A 22205-nucleotide genomic window follows, 5' to 3' on the forward strand; every position below is an offset into this window, starting at 1 on the left:
ACAACCCTCCGGTTTATATAGACACCGGATAGGGTTAGGGTTACATAAAGTCGGTTACAATGGTAGGATATCTTGAATATCCGCATCGCCAAGCTTGCCTTCCACGCCAAGGAAAGTCCCATCCGGACACGGGACAAAGTCTTCAATCTTGTATCTTCATAGTCCAGGAGTCCGGCTGAAGGTATAGTCTGGCTACCCGAACACCCCCTAATCCAGGACTCCCTCAGTAGCCCCCGAACCAGGCTTCAATGACGATGAGTTCGACGCGCAGATTGTTCAGCATTGCAAGGCAGGTTCCTCTCCAAATCTTGTGTACCTGTAGGATAATGTCCGATTTTTGTAACGTAGTGATCCTCGGCTTCTACACCCAATAATGGTCGTCTTCCACGTGTTCAAATGAATGCGAAAAACCGGCGTGTTCTTACATCCATACCCCTAGCCATATAAACGAGCCGCCTATTTAACGAGATGGGGATTTAGGTCCAAACCACATCTTCTCCTCTCCGCGAGTCATCATCATAGCGCTTCCAGCAAAGGTCCATTCCAACATGGCCAGCCGTCGCAGCTCCTCCCCTCGCCCCTCCGGTCCCAAACCCGGGGACTGGGAGAGTTTCACCGTCCCGCATAGCAAGTTAGCGTCACTTCAGGCCAAGGGATTTCTCCCTCGGGCGTACATGGTCCCGGTCCGAGCCGGTCTCGCCACCTACAATGGCGGAAAACAAGCGGAGAGCACCCCCAATCCTTCTAAAGGAGAGCGGGTGTGCCTCGTCCCCTATCTAATAAGGGGACTGGGATTTCCAATTCATCCATTTCTCCGCAGGCTTCTGGAGTTCTACGGCCTCCAGCTGCACAATCTCACGCCCGCCTCTGTATTGCATATTGCGGGTTTCGTCGCCCTTTGCGAGCTATTTTTAGGCGTTGAGGCTCATTTCGCGCTGTGGAAGAGGTTATTCTGCCTGGTGCCCCGTTCTCAAAAGGGTTCTATATACCAAGTGGGCGGAGCCGAAGTATGGCGCATCGCCGGGACCGGATACCTATCCGGAACCCCAAAGAAGGCGTCCGAGGACTGGCCTTCGGAATGGTTCTATATAGATGACGTCCCGCTACCGGACCCTATCCGGGTCGGTCTCCCTGAGTTCAACAGTGCTCCATTGAAGAAACGCTTGAGCTGGCGTCCACGGAGCTCTCAGAGAGAAAGCGACAGAGACGTCCTTTACCTGATGGGCCGGATAAGACTGTTGGCTCATTCCGGACTAACCATGATTGGAGTCATGGCCGCATGCATTATGCGGGGGGTGCAGCCGCTTCAATATAGAGGCCACCCCATGTGGGATTTCAACGGGGAGGATGACGCCACTCGTTACGGTCGTAAGGGGCCAGCCTTAGCTGCCGCCCTAGTAAAGATCCTATCCTCTTTGTACAAGGGAGAAAAGGAGGAATTCCTCCGCGTCAATCCGCAGGCCGGATTTACTATGTACGATCCTCCAAGTTGGGTAAGTGAATAATTGCGCCTGCCCATTTGTTTGATATTCCCACGGTTAGATATGTAGTCTAACGACTTTATTGCAGTAACTGCGACAGGAGATAAAGGATATAAACAGTCGTCCCCCACAGCCCGAGGACCCAGAACGGTCCCTCGATCCGGACTCCGAAAAGGATCCGGACATATCGGTGGAGCTTATCAACGGGGTGTTCCATCAGCTAAGCAAGGACAATACCTTGGTAGCCATCACGGCTGATTACATAGGGTTAATCCCGGACTCCCAGGTGACAGAAACCGGAGTCTCATTCCCTTGAGAGAGATTCCATTCTCACGTATTCCAGTGTTTTTGACGACAACCGTGTTTTTCAGGGGAGATTTCCGAGGCAGGAGGCCGAACCTGCGGCGGCTAGCCAACGAGGGGCCGCAGGGCCCTGTGGGGCAAAAAGGAATGTAGTCCGGACTGAGATGCCGGCGCAAAGGTATAGCGCACCCTCTGTTTTCTCTGGTGTTATTCTATCAGGGCATATTAACGTTCGTGCTATCTTCAGAACGAAGAGACCTCGCCGGACTACATCTGAAGAGGTTGCCAATCGCGCCTCGACCAGCCAGGCTCCAATGTCTGGCCAGGAAGCGGAGGCGAGCACAAGGCGCGCACCGGACGCTCCTCCGACGGAGGATGCAGACAGGCTGTCTGCCACAAATTCTGAAGTGGAGAGTGCCATGAACCACAGGCGTCGCCGGACAGTTCTACGCGACGCTTGTTTCTCCCAAGAGGCTTTAGATGCCTTTAATTCGAGAGATACGTACCTCCGTGCCACTCAAAATGGTTTAGCCAGAGCCACGGAGCAGTATGTAAAAGACATACGGGTAAGAAAATTTTGGTCAAATATATATATTCCAGTAGCCCCCGAGACTTGAAACAGTTAGACCAACTGATTTAAGGATCATTTAATATGTAGCTTCTTACAGAGAAGAATACCGTACTGTCCCAGGAGTTGGAAAAGTGCAAGGCCCAACTAGAGGCCGCACTAGCCGCAGCAGGGGAGCCCAAAGAGACCCCCTCAGGTAAGATACACTTCGAAAGATTAGTATTGTGTGGTGTGGGTGCAAATCTGACAAATCATGTTGCAGATGGCGCCGGACTCGATCCGGAAAAGCAACAACTCTTATGTCGGTTAAAGGCCGGTGAGAGTATGTTGACAAAGGTGAGGCGGGAGAAGAATGATCTTCAGGATGCCAACACCAGGCTGGACGTCGAACTTAAAGATGTTCGTGGCCAGCTGTCGGACTCCACGAAGGAGAATCAGCGGCTTCGACACGGCATTTTTAGTAAGTGCTTGAACGAACTTTGAAAAAAGAGTTCAGTGAGGAAGTCGGCTAACAGAGTAATGTCTGTAGGTATGCTCATAGGTCGTCCTTCAGAGGAGATGCCCGGTTCTACGGGTGACCTTCTTCCCGAACTCATGCAACTGCACGAGCGAATTCGGCAGGCAATGCGAGGCGTTGCCCAAGCCTTATGGCCTACCCACTCCATGCCCGAGGGCCTTGGAGAGCTTGCGGAGAAGCTGAAGGGAGCTCGGCGGCACTTCCGGTTGTGGAAGATATCGGCCTTCCGACAAGGCGCTAGGGAGGCCTGGGCCATGGTGAAGACCCGTTTTACGAAGTCTGACCCAAACCACATGGCCGAGGTCGGACCAGTGGGGCCTGACGGGAAGGAGATCCCTGTAAGCTTAGTATACGGCCAAGTAGAGTTAGCCGCGAAGTATTCCCAGCAGGACTGTAAATTAGACAGCCTGTTAGATGGTATAGAAGAGGAATACAATCAGTCAGAATGACTATGTAATTTTGAATTGACATGTGTAATGCCTTCTAGCCGGATTGTAGATCGTTTGTCGTTGCCGACCTTTTCGCTTCAACCTCGGGACCTGACGGTCCGGAGTGTGTCCGAATACCATAGCGGTTATATAAGAACCGTGGTATGCGTGGAGACCAGGCGTAGGGGTCATTAGTGCTTTATCAGACAAGTGCCCAACTAGTTATGTTATATTACATGGTTAGTAAGAAACATCTTCCAGAGAGAATAGTTCCGTTAGGGGTTCCTTTCGCTGGGAGGCATGCCCTAAAGTGCATGTCCGGACTGCGTAAAAAGACGCAGAAAAAAGCATCTGGGGGCGCATAGAATGAGTAAAAAGATCATCTTTTATCTCACCGACCGAATATTCCCTTAAGAACGCTAGCTTTCGGCTTCACCCAGTCTGAGGTACACATCCGGCTGACCCGGCAGTAACAATCGCAGAGGTGCTCCCTTTACCGCCTAGACGAACAATCGGGAACGTAGGGGTAAGCACAGGAGCCAGGCAACCCAGCTTGGCCAAAACTTAAGTCATATCGATGCATATAATGGTGAAGAAAAAGGTACATGCGGAAGTTTGACGCATGTGTTGGGCGTGAAGCCCGTATAAATAAGCTTCTGTTAAAGAAGCCCCCAGGTTTAATGAGCGCGAGTGGCGCGTCACTAGATGAGCCTTTAAGGGCTATAAAAGAAAAGAGGGGAAGGAGAGAAATGTAAGACAGAAAAATGCAAAAAATGGACAGAGGAAGGAGACGAACACAGAGTCCGGCGCTAGGCATAGAATCTTCGGAGACGGGTGGCGTTCCACGGGTTCGGCTCGAGTCGGTTATCCGACGCATCTCGCAGGCGGTACGCCCCGCCAGTCAGGACTTGGTCGATTATGAATGGACCTTCCCACTTGGGCTTGAGTTTGTCCTTTTTCTTATCCGGCAGGCGTAGAACTAGTTCGCCAACATTGTAATTTTTGGCCCGTACTTCTCTGCTTTGATATCTTCGGGCCTGCTGTTGATAAAATGCGGAACGGGCTTTTGCCACGTCACGCTCCTCCTCCAGGGCGTCCAAGTTGTCCTGCCGATCGAGCTCGGCTTCTCTTTCTTCGTACATGCGCACTCTAGGTGAGTCATGAATTATGTCGCAGGGCAGAACTGCCTCTGCGCCGTACACCATAAAAAATGGTGTGTATCCGGTGGTGCGATTTGGCGTGGTCCGCAGCCCCCATAGCACGGAGTCGAGCTCCTCTACCCAGTGCGTGTTAGATTCCTTGAGGGACCGCACCAGTCTGGGTTTAATGCCGCTCATGATAAGACCATTTGCACGTTCGACCTGGCCGTTGGTTTGTGGGTGATAGACGGAAGCATAATCGAGCTTGATGCCCATGTTTTTGCACCAGAGTTTTACCTCGTCGGCGGTAAAGTTTGTACCGTTATCGGTTATGATGCTGTGGGGGACGCCATAACGGTGTACAACCCCGGATATGAAGTCTATCACAGGTCCGGATTCGGCCGTTTTAACAGGCTTGGCTTCTATCCATTTGGTGAATTTATCCACCATGACCAGTAAGTATTTTTTCCTATCGGTCCCACCTTTAAGGGGTCCGACCATGTCAAGCCCCCAGACCGCAAAAGGCCAGGTGATGGGTATAGTTTGGAGTGCGGTGGGTGGCATGTGGCTTTGGTTGGCAAAAGTTGGCAACCAGCGCATCGTTGGACTAGGTCCTGAGCGTCTGCCCGGGCCGTCGGCCAATAAAAGCCTGTACGGAAAGCCTTGCTAACAAGGGACCAAGCAGCGACGTGGTGACCACCGAGTCCGGCATGAATTTCGGCCAGAAGGTTCCGCCCTTCCTCTTCGGAGATGCACCTTTGAAGGACTCCGGTAGTGCTTTTCTTATAAAGCTCTCCCTCATGGACTCTATAGGCTTTAGATCGCTGCACTATGCAGCGGGCCTCGTTTTGGTCCTCCGGGAGTTCCTGCCTAGTAAGGTAGGCTAGGAATGGTTCTGTCCACGGGGCGATGACCGCCATTATTACGTGGGCTGAAGGTGTAATTTCATTGGCAGAGCCTCCAATTGTGTCAGATTGTTCGGCGTCGAGTGGTGCGGCTGGGTCCGGGCTGTTATTTGCGGGTTCCCCCTCCCATGCTACGGATGGCTTGAACAATCTTTCCAAAAAGATGTTGGGGGGGCTGCATCGCGTCTTGCTCCGATGCGTGCCAGGACGTCCGCTGCTTGATTGTTTTCTCAGGCTATATGGTGAAACTCCAGCCCTTCAAACCGAGCTGACATTCTTAGGACGGTGTTGCGGTAAGCTGCCATTTTTGGGTCCTTGGCGTCGAAGTCTCCATTTATTTGGGATATCGCGAGGTTTGAATCCCCGCGTACCTCTAGGCGCTGGATACCCATGGATACTGCTATCCGGTGGCCATGTAGGAGGGCCTCATATTCGGCTGCATTGTTGGAATCCATGTACATGATCTGGAGCACATATTGGACTATGTCTCCTGTGGGGGACATCAGGACGACGCCAGCCCCCAGTTCGGCCAACATTTTGGAGCCGTCGAAATGCATAATCCAGTTTGAATATGTGTTGTACTCTTTAGGGAGCTCGGCCTCCGTCCATTCTGCGACGAAGTCGGCCAAAACTTGCGATTTAATAGCTCGCTGTGGCTTATAGGTTATATTGAACGCGAGAAGCTCGATGGCCCATTTTGCAATCCGGCCCGTTGCGTCGCGGTTGTTGATAATATCGTTGAGTGGTACTTCCAAGGCTACTGTTATGGAACACTCTTGAAAGTAGTGTCGTAGCTTCCGGGATGCCATGAATACCGCGTATGCAATCTTTTGATAATGCGGGTACCGTGATTTGCATGGAGTGAGGACAGTGGATACGTAGTAGACCGGCCTTTGAAGGGGGAATTTGTGTCCATCCGTTTCCCGCTCGACAACGAGCACTGCGCTGACAACTTGATGTGTTGCTGCAATGTATAATAACATTGGTTCGCCGGTGTTCGGCGCGGCCAGGACTGGGTTTGTTGCCAATATGGCTTTTATTTCATCAAGTCCGGCCGTGGCGGCCTCCGTCCACTCGAAGTGTTCGGTGCGCCGAAGGAGGCGATAGAGGGGTAGTGCCTTTTCTCCCAAGCGGGAGATGAAGCGGCTTAAAGCCGCCACGCATCCGGTTAATTTTTGTATTTGTTTGAGGTCCTTTGGGACATCCAATTGTGAAAAAGCTCGGATCTTGGCTGGGTTTGCTTCAATTCCTCTACCGGATACAATGAAGCCCAAGAGCTTTCCGGCTGGAACGCCGAAGACGCATTTTTCTGGGTTGAGCTTGATGTCATATTGTCGGAGGTTATCGAATGTAAGCCTCAAGTCGTTTACTAGGGATTCGACATGCCTTGATTTGACGACCACATCATCCACATACGCCTCCACTGTTTTGCCGATCTGGTTTGCCAGACATGTCTGGATCATGCGCTGATATGTTGCGCCGGCGTTTTTCAGCCCGAAGGGCATTGTGTTGAAGCAGAATGGGCCGTATGGTGTGATGAATTCTGTTGCAGCTTGGTCTAATTCTGCCATCTTGATTTGATGGTAACCGGAGTATGCGTCGAGGAAACACAACGAATCGTGTCCTGCGGTGGCATCGATAATTTGATCGATACGGGGGAGGGGGAAGGGATCCTTTGGGCAAGCCCTGTTAAGGTCTTTAAAATCGACACACAGGCACCAGGATTTGTGCTTCTTTGGTACCATCACCAGGTTTGCTAGCCAGTCCGGATGTTTTATTTCTCTAATGAATCCGGCCTCCAATAGCTTGGCTAGCTCCTCTCCCATAGCCTGTCTCTTGGGTTCGGAAAAACGCCGAAGGGCTTGTTTGACAGGTTTGAATCCTTTTAGGATATTTAAGCTGTGTTCGGCCAGCCTGCGTGGGATCCCTGGCATGTCTGAAGGGTGCCAGGCGAAAATGTCCCAGTTCTCTCGTAGGAACTCTCGCAGTGCGGCGTCTACATCAGGGTTCAGTCGTGCCCCGATGGAATCTGTTTTATTGGGGTCCGTTGGATGGACCTGGAATTTGACTATTTCGTCAGCTGGCTTGAAGGATGTGGATTTGGATCTCTTGTCGAGTATCACATCATCCCTGTTAACCGTGGAGCGCAGCGCAGTCAGTTCCTCGGCCGCTAAGGCTTCGGATAGTGCCTCAAGGGCTAATGCGGCCGTCTTGTTTTCGGCGCGGAGTGCTATGTCCGGATCACTAGCTAGAGTGATAATTCCATTCGGCCCGGGCATCTTAAGCTTCATGTACCCGTAATGGGGTATTGCTTGGAAGATTGTGAATGCTTCCCGCCCTAGTAAAGCGTGATGTCCGCTCTTAAACGGGGCCACCTGAAACGTGACTTCTTCGGACCTGTAATTATCCGGCGTGCCGAACACCACATCTAGTGTGATTTTTCCTGTGCAGCGCGCTTCCCGACTGGGGATTATTCCTCTAAAGGTTGTGCTGCTTCGCTCGATGCGGTTCCAGTCTATTTCCATTTTTTGAAGGGTTTCCTCATAAATGAGGTTCAGTCCGCTGCCTCCATCCATGAGCACCTTGGTGAGGCGAAAGCCGTCCACTATGGGACTGAGGACCAATGCGGCTGGTGCTCGGGCTGTTCGGAATCTAGGTTCATCACTTGCGTTGAAGGTAATGGCAGTGTCGCTCCATGGATTTATTGTTGCAACTTGATAGACTTCGGCGAGGCTGCGGAGTGTTCTTTTTCGCATATTGTTTGATGCGAAAGTCTCGAAGACTGTGAGAACGGTACTGGTGTCCTCGGGCTGGCTTTCTGCGGCCTCCAGGATTAAGAGGTCCTCGCCGTTTTTGGCCACCTGCCGGAGTATCCAACATGCTCTAAGGCTGTGAGTTGGTGTGGCGTCCTCTGTACTGTGAATTCTACAGGGTCCATCAAGCCACCTTTCCAGTACGATTCCATTCCCTGTAGAGGGTTTTGGCTTTTTGGTGTTTATCCCGGGTGTCCTATGATGATGCACCCTCTTAGTTCGGACGGGATTACTATTCAAGGCCGGATTGTCCCAAAATTTTATTTCGGTTTTCCAGGCGCTTTCCATCGCACACTATTTTTGTACTATGGACGCCAAGTCAGCGAAGCGTGTAATATCACGATGGCTTACGGCGTTAAGGATTCCCTCGTCCGTGCAATTACTGCAAAAAATAGAGATTGTGTCTCCCTCGCGGCAATCCTTTATCCTGTTCATAACCAGGAGGAATCTGGCCCAGTAATGATGTACTGTTTCCTCGGGCCTCTGCCTGATTTGGGAGAGATCGCTTATGTTCGGGTGGGCGGGTGTCGTTGAATCTGAAACCTCACCCAATCCAAGATTCGGAGGCCGAAGAGTTTCCGAACTCTGAAGTTCGGATTCTTGGATGTTGTCCAACGAATCTAGCCCGTTGCCTGATCCTAAGCTCAGGTCTTGAGTTACATCCTCCTCTCCGCGGGTATCCGGCTTGGAGGAGTCGGGAATTCGGACGTAGCTAGTCCTTAAAATAGATGAAGGGTCGCCGCACTGCGCCTCTACCACGCAACGTGGTGGGTGACTTGGGGAGAGTTAATTTCTCTTAGATCGGGTTTAAGCCCAACCTGGTCGTAATCCGTAGCGACCCCCAGGGCGGCGATGTGATCCAAGAGCTTGTTTATGGAAGAGAGATCCATTGGATCTAGCTGCTCGACGAGCTCCGAGCTGACGTGTAGGTTGCTTTTGATGACCCGAGAGGTCACCGTCGGCGCAACAGCCGAACAGGCGGTCATGAGGAAACCACCTAGCCGGAGGGTTTGGCCGACAGCCAAGGCTCCCTTAGCAACGGCGCCGTCTTTAAAGACGGGAGGAGGCATCCTTCCTGATTGTGACGGCACAGAGGACTCTCAATGAAAGCACCAATGTCGGTGTCAAAACCGGCAGATCTCGGGTAGGGGGTCCCGAACTGTGCGTCTAGGCCGGATGGTAACAGGAGGCAGGGAACACTTTGTTTTACCCAGGTTCAGGCCCTCTCGATGGAGGTAATACCCTACTCCTGCTTGATTAATATTGATGATATGGGTAGTACAAGAGTAGATCTACCACGAGATCAAGGAGGCTAAACCCTAGAAGCTAGCCTATGGTATGATTGTTGTGTATGGAGTTGATTGCCTATGGACTACAACCCTCCGGTTTATATAGACACCGGATAGGGTTAGGGTTACATAAAGTCGGTTACAATGGTAGGAGATCTTGAATATCCGCATTGCCAAGCTTGCCTTCCACGCCAAGGAAAGTCCCATCCGGACACGGGACAAAGTCTTCAATCTTGTATCTTCATAGTCCAGGAGTCCGGCTGAAGGTATAGTCCGGCTACCCGAACACCCCCTAATCCAGGACTCCCTCACCCCTCCCTACAGCTTCGCGGTGAGCCGCCGCGCCGGTTGCGCCTCCCCTCTCCTCCCCCCTCTGTGCCCTCGTACTCCGCCGTGGTCGTCGCTCGCGCCGTGCGACCCGGCCGCGCCCGATGCACGTACCCGTGCATCATCGTCCTCCCGATAGCAGCGTCCGCCGCGCCCCCTTGCGCGCCCACCTCTAGCCGCTGTCGCCGCCGTGACCGTTGCCGTCCCCTGCAGCGCCGCCCCGCTCGCCTGCCGCCTCACCTCCGCCCTGCCTGCCACCTGCTGCTCTCGTCCGGCCTCGCCCGCCGACGCCCGCAGCTCCAGGCACCGCTGTTGCCGCCCCGCCTCTGCCCAGTCATACCCGGCGCTGCCTACATCCCCTCCACCCTGCTACGGTGGCCGCGCTGCCTTGTCGCGGCTCCGTGACTCCAGCCCCGCCGCTCGTCTCGCCCGCCTCGCCGGGGCCCGTCCCTATCGCCTAAGGCGCCCGGCCTCGCAGCGCCCATGACCAGTGCCCGTCCCTCCATTGTCGACCTTGGCGGGTGCCCAGCCGGGCTGCGCCCAGCGCCTGTTGCCCGGCCCGCTATGGCCTGGGGCCTATGACAGCTGGGCCCCGCCCCATGTGCCAATGAGAGGTGGGCCTAGCCCAGAACGTATTTTAAATAAAAATAAAATTAATTAATTAATTAAGGAATAATTAACTTAATTAAGTTAAACAACTAATTAACTAGTAATTAATTAACCTAACCCTAGTTAACCTAAGCAAAGAATGACAGGTGGGTCCCACGGGCCCACACGTGAGGTTGACCAGGGCAACGGTCAACGTTGACTGCTGATGTCATGCTAACGTCAGCATGCACTGTTCTGGATAATGTTGAATTTAATTAATTAAATAAATCCTAAAAATGTTTTAAATCTTTTAAAATAATTATAAAATAAACCGTAGCTCGGATGGAAAAACTTTGTACATGAAAGTTCCTCAGAACGACGAGACAAACCCGGATACGCAGCCCGTTCATCCGCCATGCCTCCCTAACATAGTGAATACGCAACTTTCCCCCCTCCGGTTCATCTGTTCGAAAACGCGAAACACCGGGGATACTTTCCCGGATGTTTCCCCCCTTCGCCGGTATCACGTCCTACCGCGTTAGGTCACACCCGGCACATCTTATTGCCATGTTATGCCTTGTGATGCATTGTTTGCTCTGTATTTACTGTTTCTTCCCCCTCTTCTCTCCGGTAGACCCCGAGACCGGTGCCCCCCTGTGATCAACTACGACGATGACACTTCTTCCTTTTCAACAGAGCTTCCAGGCAAGCAAACCCTCCTTGAGCATCCCGATATCGCCCATTTCTTTCCCTCTCATGCTTGCATTAGAACTGCTACTGCTTTATGTATGATCCTACTCTGATGCATAGCCTGTTTTTGTTACCTGCTTTCATACCTTACCTGCTTATCCTAAACTGCTTAGTATAGGTTGGTTAGAGATCCATCAGTGACCCCACCTTGTGCCAGTTGCCGCGCTTTATGTTCGATGACTCGATCAACGTGATCGATGTCCAGGCCCCGACACCGCACATCACCCCCTAGTTGTACGACTCTGCAGAGTTACCATCGAGTGCCGAGGGTGGAACCTCTTACATCACTCCCGATGAGATTTCTATAGTGTAGCTACACGGTCGAGGTCATCGAGGGTGATTTCCTCCTTAACCACTTCCGTTACGGCTCTGTTGTGCAACCCATCAAATGTGAACCTTGAGGGTGGATCCTCTTACGTTCACCTTGAGGACAACATCGAGTGGAATTCACCGGGGGTGATTCCTCGGGTTTTCCCCTTGGTGTTAGACACACAGTTACTATGGTTACTATGACTTTGCACTGAGCCATGTTACTAAGACGGGTCAGCCCTGAGGGGTACCCGCGCGAGCTTAATAGCGAGTGATGTGGAGTCGGGTTGACCTGGAAGGTGCTCGCGAGATACTTACGAGGCGTGGCCGGGCATTCTTAGCCCTTGCCACAAGTACTCGAGACGGGGCACAGGGTCACATCGATCGTGAGTCTCTGCTCGTTACGGCATGCTCCTAATCCACTACGATTTGGATATTTGATCCGAGGGGCCTCTGGCCTAATAGCACTAACCATCACGTGGGCATTGTATGGGCGTTCTGCGTCGTATGCATCAGCCGAAGCTTAATAGAAGTCAGCGAACGAGCGGCGCGCACCGGGTTGGACTGGTAAGCACCTACCTTTTTGAAGGAGGTAGCTAGGTCTGCTCACCGGCCGCCCACGCAATGTGCAGGAGTTCCCGGGGAGATGGCCCATGACCCCTGGGGGCATAGGTTTAGTCCGACGTGCTGGCCTCTCTATTAAGCCTAGGTCGGGTTGCGGCGTATTGTTTGGCCGAGGCCGGGCATGACCCAGGAAAGTGTGTTCGGTCGGAGTTAATCGAGCGTGGTGGGTAAGTTTGTGCACCCCTGCAGGGAAGAAAACATCTATCGATAGCCTGTCCTACGGTAACGAACACTTGGAGTTGTATCCTGGTCGATACAACTAGAACTGGATACTTGAGATGAGACTTGGATATGAGATGATAACTGGATAGTATGGCTCTGGGATTGCTTTCTCGCAGGGAGTCGAGAAAGGATCTCTGGCCGAGGTTGATAACATTACTGCTACTTTACTTTATGCTACTCTACTCCCTCCTGTTGCTGCAAGATGGTGGTTTCCAGAAGATGCTAGTCTTTGATAGGCTAGGCTTTCCCCTTCCCTTCTGGCATTCTATAGTTTAGTCCACATATACAACCCTTTCCTTTGATACAGATGCATACTTAGTTTAGATCTGATGTAAGTCTTGCGAGTACTTTGGATGAGTACTCACGGTTGCTTTGCTACTTCTTTTCCCCCATACCCGATTGTTGCGACCAGATGACGGATCCCAGGAGCCAGACGACGCCACTGATGACTACTACTACCCGGAGGATGCCTACTACTATGTGAAGACCGCAGATGACTAGGAGTAGTTAGGAGGCTCCCAGGCAGGAGGCCTTGCCTTTTCGATCGTTGTTGCTTTTATGCTAGCCTTCTTAAGGCAAACTTGTCTAACTTATGTCTGTACTCAGATATTGTTGCTTCCGCTGACTCTTGTGTATTCGAGCTTATGTATTCGAGCCCTCGAGGCCCCTGGCTTGTAATATAAAGCTTATATTATTTTAATTTGTGTCTAGAGTTGTGTTGTGATATCTTCCCGTGAGTCCTTGATCTTGATCGTACACATTTGCATGTATGATTAGTGTACGATTGAATCAAGGGCGTCACACCGGCGGAGCTCCGGAAAAGGCGCCAAGATGGGATCTCTTGGGTACAGAAGGTTGCGGCGGTGGAAATAGGGTTCGTGTTGCTCTTGGATGTTTTCTGGGTATATGAGTATATATATGCGGAAGAAGTAGGTCGGTTGAGCCACGAGGGGCCCACGAGGGGGGAGGGCGCCACTAGTAGAAAAAGGACCTATGTTGAGACACATTAGTCCCAGTTGGATTTTGGCCCGGTACTAAAGGTACCATTAGTGTCGGTTCGAACGGCTATGCATTAATGCCGATTCGTGTTGAACCTTTAGTACCGGTTCGTGGCACGAATGGTACTAAAGGGGTGATGGCAGGCTGGCATCAGGCCAAGGCCCCACGATCACCTTTAGTCCCGGTTCGTGGCACAAACTGGTACTAAAGAGCTAACCTTTAGTACCGGTTCGTGCCACGAACCGGGACTAAAGGGGTCTGACCTATAGTCCCGGTTGAAGACACAAACCGGGACTATAGGGCAATTTTCAAACTCTACACCCCCTGTGTATCGCCATTTCAGTTTTGAAAAAAACAAAAGAAAATGATAAAAAATTCAAAAAATAAAATTCTTCGAGATGTAGTTATATTACTACATCTACTAGTTAGGAAAATTAAAAACTTAAATTTGGACATGTTTTGCAAAAAAGTGTTATGAAAAAGTAAAACGGCTATAACTTTTGCATACGATGTCGGAAAAAAACGTATAATATATCAAAATGTTCAACACGAAAATCCGCATCCGATTTTGACAGCCTATGGCTTGTTTGCAATTTTTTAGAATCTTCAAATTCCAAAAGGAAAAAAAGATATGCTCAAATTTCAGTTTTTTAAAATTTTGGTTAAATCTGGTCAAACTATGGTCAAACTACTTATTCAAGAAGTATTAATGTTAGTACATAATTATTCAAGAATATTAGTGTTGCTAATATAATTATTTCAATTTTTTGAATTTTGGTCAAATCTGGTCAAATTACGGTCAAACTATGGTCAAACTTATTCAAGAAAAATTAGTGTTACTAAATAATTACTGTTTTTTAGAATAATAGTTTCAAACTCAAACGGTGAAACGTGTAACCTAATGCTCAAGCTAAACTGCTGAGGGTTAATAGGATTGACAGCTTACATTTGTGAGGAAAATAACAAGTGCAGACTTGGAAAGTAGGAGGAATAGAACTCCAAAGTTAAGCGTGCTCAGGCTGAGGGAGTGAGAGGATGGGTGACCGGCCGGGAATTTAGATGATTTGGAATGAGTGATCCACACATGAGCAGTTAAGAGGGGTGATTAGAGACTAAATCATCAAATAATTCAGAAAATAAAAAAATAAAAAAAAATTCCCAAAAATTTCAAAAAAAACCTTTAGTACCGCTTGGTAACACCAACCGGTACTAAAGGTCCCTCATACCACGGCGGGAGCACACGCCATGTGGTGGGCCTTTAGTGGCGGTTCGTGCCGAACTGGTACTATGGGGGGCTTTAGTCTCCACCCTTTAGTGTCGGTTGCAGAACCGGCACTAAAGGCCCTTACGAACCGGTAATAAAGCTCAGTTTTCTACTAGTGTGCGCCCAGGGGGGTAGGCACGCCCCCTACCTCGTGGACTCCTTGTTCGTTTCTTGACGTCCACTCCAAGTCCTCTGGATCCCGTTTGTTCCAATAATCACGTTCCGAAGGTTTCATTCCGTTTGGATTCCGTTTGATATTCCTTTTCTGCCGAACACTAAAATAGGCAAAAAAAACAACAATTTGCACTAGGCCTTGGGTTAATAGGTTAGTCCTAAAAATAATATAAAAGTGTAAAATAAAGCCCATTAACATCCAAAATAGATAATATAATAGCATGGAACAATCAAAAATTATAGATACATTGGAGACGTATCAGCACGCCGGGAGGTCTTGCTGGAGTTGTTTTACCATTGTCGAAATGTCTTGTGCACCGGGATTCCGAGTCCGATCGGAGGGTCCAGAGATGGAGGATTATCTCCGCGGATCGTGAGCTTGTCATGGGCTAAGTTGGGACATCCCTGCAGGGTTTAAACTTTCGAGAGCCGTGCCCGCGATTATGTGGCAGATGAGAATTTGTTAATATCCGGTTGTAGTGAACTTGAAGTAAACTCAACTAAAATACACCAACCGCATGTGTAACCATGACTATTTCTTTTCGGGAAAGTTCGAGAGGAGAACACGGTTGGGTTATGTTTGAACGTAAGTAGTTCAGGATCACTTATTGATCATTACTAGTTTGCGACCGTTCGCGTAGTTTCTCATCTTACTCTTGTATTCGTGAGTTAGCCACCATACTTTGCTTAGCCGCTGTTGCAACCTCACCACTTATCCTTTCCATACCCATTAAGCTTTGCTAGTCTTGATATCCATGGTAATGGGATTGTTGAATCCTCGCGGCTCACAGATTACTACAACAACAATTGGAGGTACAGGTAATGTGATGATCTTGACGTGAGAGCAATGTTTACTTGTTTTGGAGTTCTTCTTCTTTGTCGTCGATCTTGGGTTAGGTTCCTGGTCGGCAGCCTGGGCTAGCAGGGTGGATGTCGTTTGAGTTTCTATTTGTGTTCCATCCCTAGTCGGATGTTGTTCTCGTGTATGATGTTTGATGTATTCATGTGGCATTTGTGTGCCTTTGCATGTATCCCCAACTATTATGTAATGGTATGATGTAAATATGTCCACCTTGCAAAAGCGTGTCAATATGCGGTTCTATCCTTGGTGGGACCTTCGAGTTCCTTTAGGATAGAATCGCATATTGGACGTGACATGTGTTATGTGTTTGCATTGATTCCTTTAGGATATCTAGTTCTGCAATGAACCTGTCAATGAACATTTGAGTAGTTTGTGGGCTTTGGAATATGCCCTCATAAATTTCCTTTCTCCTCAAAGACCAGATAGCCCGTAACATCACAACTATTCGAATGAACTGCATGTGTGAGAGGGAATCCATCGGCGAAAATAGCGAATGCCTTGCATTGGGTTCTGTCATGGCGACTAGCTGCTAGGATAACTCGCCGTCCACTAGGTCCCAAGTACACCTAGCGACTACACACTCTAGTAGCGAATGCCTCCATGAATCCGGCGAGCCACATAAACCGCAAGAGGTAGAGTTCGTCATGTGGTGATGGGCTCTCACGTCTTCCGTCGGGATTGAGTGCTTCGACAAACACCAAAGGAACATTCTGATTTTAGTAGGAACTTGTGTTTTACATAGTGTCTTATAAGCCTTATTCTCATTGGTAGTGCTTGATGACCCAGCGGTGCCCTCTAGCCAGGCCTCCCACCCCTGTTTAGTCGCCACTAGCATTCGATACACAGACCGTACAGAAAATACTCCGCTTCTCTCAAAGTTCCAACCCCATAAATCTTCCATGTTCCTCGTACACAATGGTATCCCCAATATGATTGGTACATCCATTGGCATAACACCTCATGTGCCCGCTGCCTATTCCAAGTTGCGGAAGTAGCAACGATCAAATCGGCAACCAGGGCCGGAGGGTTAGTAACCAAGCATCATAAGGCTTCAACATCTCATCACGCGGCAACCGATTATCCTCTCATATACTTGTTGTATTGCCATTACCAATATTGATCAAACCTTGTTTCAGGATATCTCTGCCTTCTATAATAGCTCTTCAAATTTGGCTAGGATGGCTACCTAGATTTGCATGCAATATGGATGAAGATGGAAAATAGATGCTCTTCAACACATGGGCGCTCAAAGATTCTGGTTGTTGCAAAAGTCTTCATGCTTGTCTTTGCCAACATTGCTAGATTAAATAATTCAAAATCTTTGAATCCCAAATCACCATACCTTTCGGTTGCGTCATAACTTTCCAAGATACCCAATGCGGCTTGTGTTGGCCATCCTTGCTTTCCCACCAGAATTTCCTTATCAACATGTTTATGTGCTCACATAGACCTCTAGGAAATTTAAAACATGACATGGAGTAAACTGGTACTACATGAGCCACTGCTTTGACAAAAACTTCTTTACCCGCTGTTGACATTGTGCGCTCTATCCAGCCTTGGACCTTACTCCATAACCTATCCTTTAGATATTTAAAGGCCCCATTCTTTGAATTCTCAACATCAGATGGCATACCCAAATATCTCTCATTAAAAGTTTCATTAGGGATGTTTAGCAGTACTTTGATCTCACCTCACACTGCTTCTGGGACACCCTTACTGAAGTATATAGAAGACTTGTCATAATTTATCCGCTGACCCGTGACCAACAACTGGGAAACCTCATTAGCACCCACACCATTCGCCTTGAAAAACAGCAGACCGTCATCTGCAAATAATAAATGTTTTTTTAGAAGATCATCCACCGTGTCTGTTTTTTTGGAGAATCTCCACTGTATCTATGTGGGCCGGACTTGCGGTGGTTTCGCGAGTGCTATGGGCCTTGTTTCAGAGGCCCAGGAACCTCGCGCGCAAGGAAAACATATTCGCGACCTCATCAAGCGTATTGGGTCGGGAACACATACTAATATTTGGCAACAAAATTGGCTTCCGAGGGACTACAAGCTTCGACCAATTTGTGCCAGGTCGGCCACTCCACCAACACTTGTTTCTGAGCTAATTGATTCCACTACCAGATCATGGAACATGCAAGTGATAATGGAGCATTTTATTGCTCCTGATGCTGAAGTTATTCTGAACATACCTCTGAGTACACGGGTTCAGGAAGACTTTTGGGCATGGCATTACGATCGGAGGGGAGTTTTCTCGGTGCGTTCGGCTTATCGAATGATTTCAGCAGTTAAAGCACAGAGGGAGGACTGTCTTGATCATCGTCCGGGGCACTCAAACATTGCTGCAGACAAAAGCTCGTGGGCGCAGCTCTGGAAAGTTCGGGTTCCTTCCAAGATCAGGGTTTTTGTATGGAGGCTAGCACACACATCAATTCCTACGGGGCAAGTCCGTCACGAAAGAAACATGGCGGACACACCGGCTTGCTCAATCTGTGGAGCCGTGGAAGATACCTGGCGACACTCACTGCTGAGTTGCCGCATGGCCAGATGCGTTTGGGCATTGGGGGACGAGGAGTTACTGGAGCATGTAATCTCAAACCAAAATGCCGATGCAAGGCTATGGTTGTTCTGGCTGTTTGAATCGACCTCCCAGCAGGACTTAACGAGAGTTCTTGTTATAATGTGGGCTATTTGGTGGGCTCGCAGAAAGTCAATCCACGACAATGAGTTTCAAAGTCCACTGTCAACTCTGTGCTTTATAAGGCGATTTTTGGAGGAGCTGGATATAGCCGAAGCACAGAAACCGCGATCAACACCAGCACCGGCGGCTCCCAGAGCGCGGGTATGGCTTCCACCCAATGGAGAAGCAGCAAAACTAAATTGTGACGGCGCCATTTCAACTATGGGTGACAAGGGAGCGGCGGCCGTGGTGTGTCAAGATAAAAACGGCATGTTTCTTGGCGCTTCAGCTTTAGTTATCGAGGGATTAACTGACCCGGCGAGCTTGGAGGCACATGCGTGCAGCGAGGCCCTTGCCCTTGCTAATGATCTGAACCTGCAGGACCTGCTGATTGCATCAGACTGTCTAGAAGTGATCTCCAACATTGATCAACATGCAATGCCAGTGTACGCGTCGGTTCTGCAGGAGATTCAAGTTACTAGGAACTTTTTCAATTCAGTTAAGTTTCGTTTTGAACGTAGAGTACATAATTTCGAGGCTCACTCGGTTGCAAAAGGAGCTGCGTCTCTGCCGGTGGGCCGCCACGTGTGGCTAGGGATCCTCCCTGATATTGCTTGTATTCCGGAGGTGTTGAACTTTGAATAAAATCCCTAGTTATCTTAAAAAAAAAACATATTCGCGACCTTTTGGGAGGAGGGAGGCGGACCACCCGACCTCACGCGGCGGCGGCGCCGCCGCTCCCGCCACAGTTCGCTCCGAGGGAAGACCCCACTCTACCCCACCGGCGGCGCGGCTGCGAACCTATAAATGGCAGCAGTCGTGAGCTGGTACGGGCCGCTGATCGACCTGTCGGCGGCCGCCGGCCACGTCGGTGGATTCGTACAGCTCCTGGCGTCCGTTCGCCGTGTCCTTCCCCACCAGGTAACGAGCAATCCTATTTCCTTCCACTTAGTAGAATAATTATCTTCTTCATTGAGGAAAAAAAGAGAGTGATACGATGTCGACGCATCTTTGGTCATGTCGTCCGAGGCTTAGAATCCTGCCTCTGCTTTCCCAGGAACAAAATGCCGCGACCGGAAGGACGTATAACAGAGTTATTCTAGAGGTTGGTGACGACACGAGGTCGAGCTTCTCCGTCTCTCTATGGTCCAACAATACAAGCTCGACCATAATCGCTGGCGATGTTTTACTGTTGCAGAGTAAGGAACTGAGGATCCGAGGGGGGTCTCTCTTTTAACCTCAATTTTACCTGTGTAATGCTTTCAGTTGCAATCTACTCTGTAACAACATATGGTGAGACGTTCTCGTTCTTTTGCTTCAGATATTAAGATAGTAGAGTTTAGAAATGGCTTGGAGGGAAGAGCTTCTCAGATGTCTGCAGTCCAAATTTTGATGAACTCTAAAGATTTAGTGCAACCTGAAGGTATGCGTTTGCATTTGTTTTATTCACTGGTGCTCTTTGGTCTTTACTGGCACTGCCCTGGTTGTATTACTTCAAAATGCGGTGACCCAGGAGTAATCACAATAATGTTTTTACCATCTTTACTATTGAGGAAATTGGAAAACATATATTAGACTAACAGTGGTAAGGGCTTTGTTGATGGGAAAAGGTGGCATTATATTTGAACGTTGGCCAGCTCTTGAAATCGAGACCTTTCCAATTAATTGTTCTTTCCATCTTACAAAAATATTCCTCTCTGCATATTTTATCTTGATATTGCTTGTTATGTGGGGCTCATGTTTAGGTTAGCATCTACATTTATTTTCGAGCAGATAATTGTGTCTAGAAGAAAAAGAAACTGTATTATTGGATAACTTAACACATGGGCTCTTTTATTAGGAATTGACGAATTCATAATTAATTGCAAAGTCGGGAATGCTACAAGATCAAAATTAAGAAGAGTGTCAGAGTGGATCGTACACACCAAACGTACTCGTGCGGAAAATCATCAGCAGGTACAAATTTGCCAAGGCAGTGCGATTTCAGTGTGATTTGGATAGGTAGCAATCTACATATCCAATTCTTTCCTTCTGCCCTTACATTCCGCTTAAAGGTTCAAACGACGGATTCTCATTAACATGAGCTTGTTTATAAGATGGTCATAATAATCCTTTGCATGTCACTCCTGTGTTTTCCCTTCATCTTACATCACAATTACACCTGTTATGTTGATGTTAATAAATGAACGACACAATCAAAGCATTCATGGTTTTACTCCATAAGTTCTCTATCGATAGAAGTAGATCATGATTATTTAACTCGTCTTCTTGGATAACTTATAACATTAACATTTTCTTTTAATAATCTATAATATGTAAGTGATAAAACTCCTATATTGACCGCAGGTGATGTCGAAGAATTGGAAAGAAAGAATGAAAAATGATTCGACAGACCTCTTGTCCATCTCAGAACTACTACCTCAGAGCAAACCATGTAATTTGAATATTTATGCATCTATTGGCAAAATTGTGTTAATGGGTTCTCTTGGCCTTGAAATGAAGGGGCAATTATCAGTCATTGAGAAACATTCCTTGAATGGACATAATGATATTGTCAGAGATTTTATTACTACTGGATGCAAGTTATGTGGTTTACCTCTATACCAAAAGTATGCACATGCATGTCATCTTGTCAACATTTCATCAGTTATATGTCCTAAAATCTATATTGCTCTGCTTGTCATGATTTATAAAACTCTCTGCAGAAATCTTCATGGAGGCAGTACTTATCCAATTGATTGCCCAGATAATCCAAAGTATCTCCATGTTGTTGGCCAGATATATAAACCATTCATGGTAAGAGATCTCTAGCACCCAACCTCAAACAGTTTCTTTTGTTGAAAATAGATTAGTAAAAACACATCTTCACGATCTGCAGATCTATGTGCAAGACCAAACTGGACAAGTTCCTGTGGTTGTGAAGAATAAAGTTGCAGAGGCTTTATTTTCTAATATTAGCGCAGATGATGTGTCCGAATGCTACAATAGCCGGCACTGCATGCTGGTAGATACTTGTGAATCTGGCAGCTCAAGCACTTCCGGGATGCTAGATGGCACTGGCAAGATAGGCATTGCTAAAAGGAAGAGAACCAAAAGAAAGCTTGATTTTCATCTTATCTGGCCCATTCTTATGAAATGCCTGCTGAACCAAGGCAAGAATAGTCCATTCTGCTTCCAGATTTCAGTCAACCCCGGGAAAAATGTTGAGGATGGACGATTTGAACTGGTTTCTTTGACAATGCCAATACCATGAGATGGGAATTCTTCTTTTACCACATGTGTCGAACCAAACTAATGGTCATCATGTGCTTCTATCTACAAAAAGGGAGCTTTGCTGTTCTGATGGTTTGCACGGTGACATGGCTAGGATGACTGACCAGTATTCTTCAGTTTTAGCACGATTGTGTCACGCTCGCATCTTCCGTGCCGTGCTCAGAAGCTGCAGGTGACAAAGCAGGCAGGGAAGGTTCTCCGAGGTGGCCCAGCGGGGTTAGTGGTTCGGTGTGCCTGGGGTGTAGTGGCCCTATGGGGGGGCTAGGCTAGGTGGCTATCTATGCGTGGCTGTAACCTGAGACAGGCATCAAATGTGTAGACTCTGAATCTCATCTACTGTTCCCTGTCTCTCATTCTTGTTCTCTGCTTTCCCATCCCCTTCTCCTGCGCGCCAAAACACCTAGCCCCGGATCTCTGCATGTGCGATCTGATCTGAGAAAGAGAGGTTCGTCACAGATGAACTTACCAGAAGCTAGACCTGGCTCATTTATAGGCAATAAAATAGCGACAGAGCCAGTTGTAACAGACACGTTAGGAGCGACGCATTATGGTGGTGATGAAGATCTGATCCGGATCAGCTCTGAGAAACATGTTACTCATACAACAGAAGTAGTTTCGGACAAACATGTTAGTAGTTTTGGTCTTTTGTCAATGTTATTACTCCGCCATCAAAGAAAGCTTG

At 48.6% G+C, this 22205-nt stretch overlaps 1 protein-coding gene across 1 annotated transcript; it reads left to right on the top strand.

The window, feature by feature from the left end:
- The first annotated feature begins 18903 nt into the window (after positions 1-18903).
- LOC123189363 (uncharacterized) lies at positions 18904-22175 on the top strand. The gene is made up of 7 exons (XM_044601761.1): positions 18904-19171; positions 19308-19449; positions 19572-19673; positions 20091-20206; positions 20597-20859; positions 20956-21046; positions 21129-22175. The coding sequence occupies exons 1-7, from the start codon at positions 19058-19060 to the stop codon at positions 21501-21503; spliced, it is 1203 nt and encodes a 400-aa protein (XP_044457696.1). The 5' UTR covers positions 18904-19057; the 3' UTR covers positions 21504-22175.
- The last annotated feature ends 30 nt before the right edge of the window (positions 22176-22205 follow it).

The sequence above is a fragment of the Triticum aestivum genome, chromosome 2A (assembly GCF_018294505.1).
Source record: "Triticum aestivum cultivar Chinese Spring chromosome 2A, IWGSC CS RefSeq v2.1, whole genome shotgun sequence".
Classification (NCBI taxonomy): domain Eukaryota; kingdom Viridiplantae; phylum Streptophyta; class Magnoliopsida; order Poales; family Poaceae; genus Triticum; species Triticum aestivum.

What these genes read in the sequence shown, in the direction of transcription:
- LOC123189363 (XM_044601761.1), top strand. Translation starts at nt 19,058, where the DNA reads ATGGCAGCAGTCGTGAGCTGGTACGGGCCGCTGATCGACCTGTCGGCG. An exon ending in AGATTTAGTGCAACCTGAAG is followed by an intron (nt 19,674 to 20,090) that starts GTATGCGTTTGC and finishes CTCTTTTATTAG; the next exon opens with GAATTGACGAATTCATAATT. An exon ending in GTGCGGAAAATCATCAGCAG is followed by an intron (nt 20,207 to 20,596) that starts GTACAAATTTGC and finishes TATTGACCGCAG; the next exon opens with GTGATGTCGAAGAATTGGAA.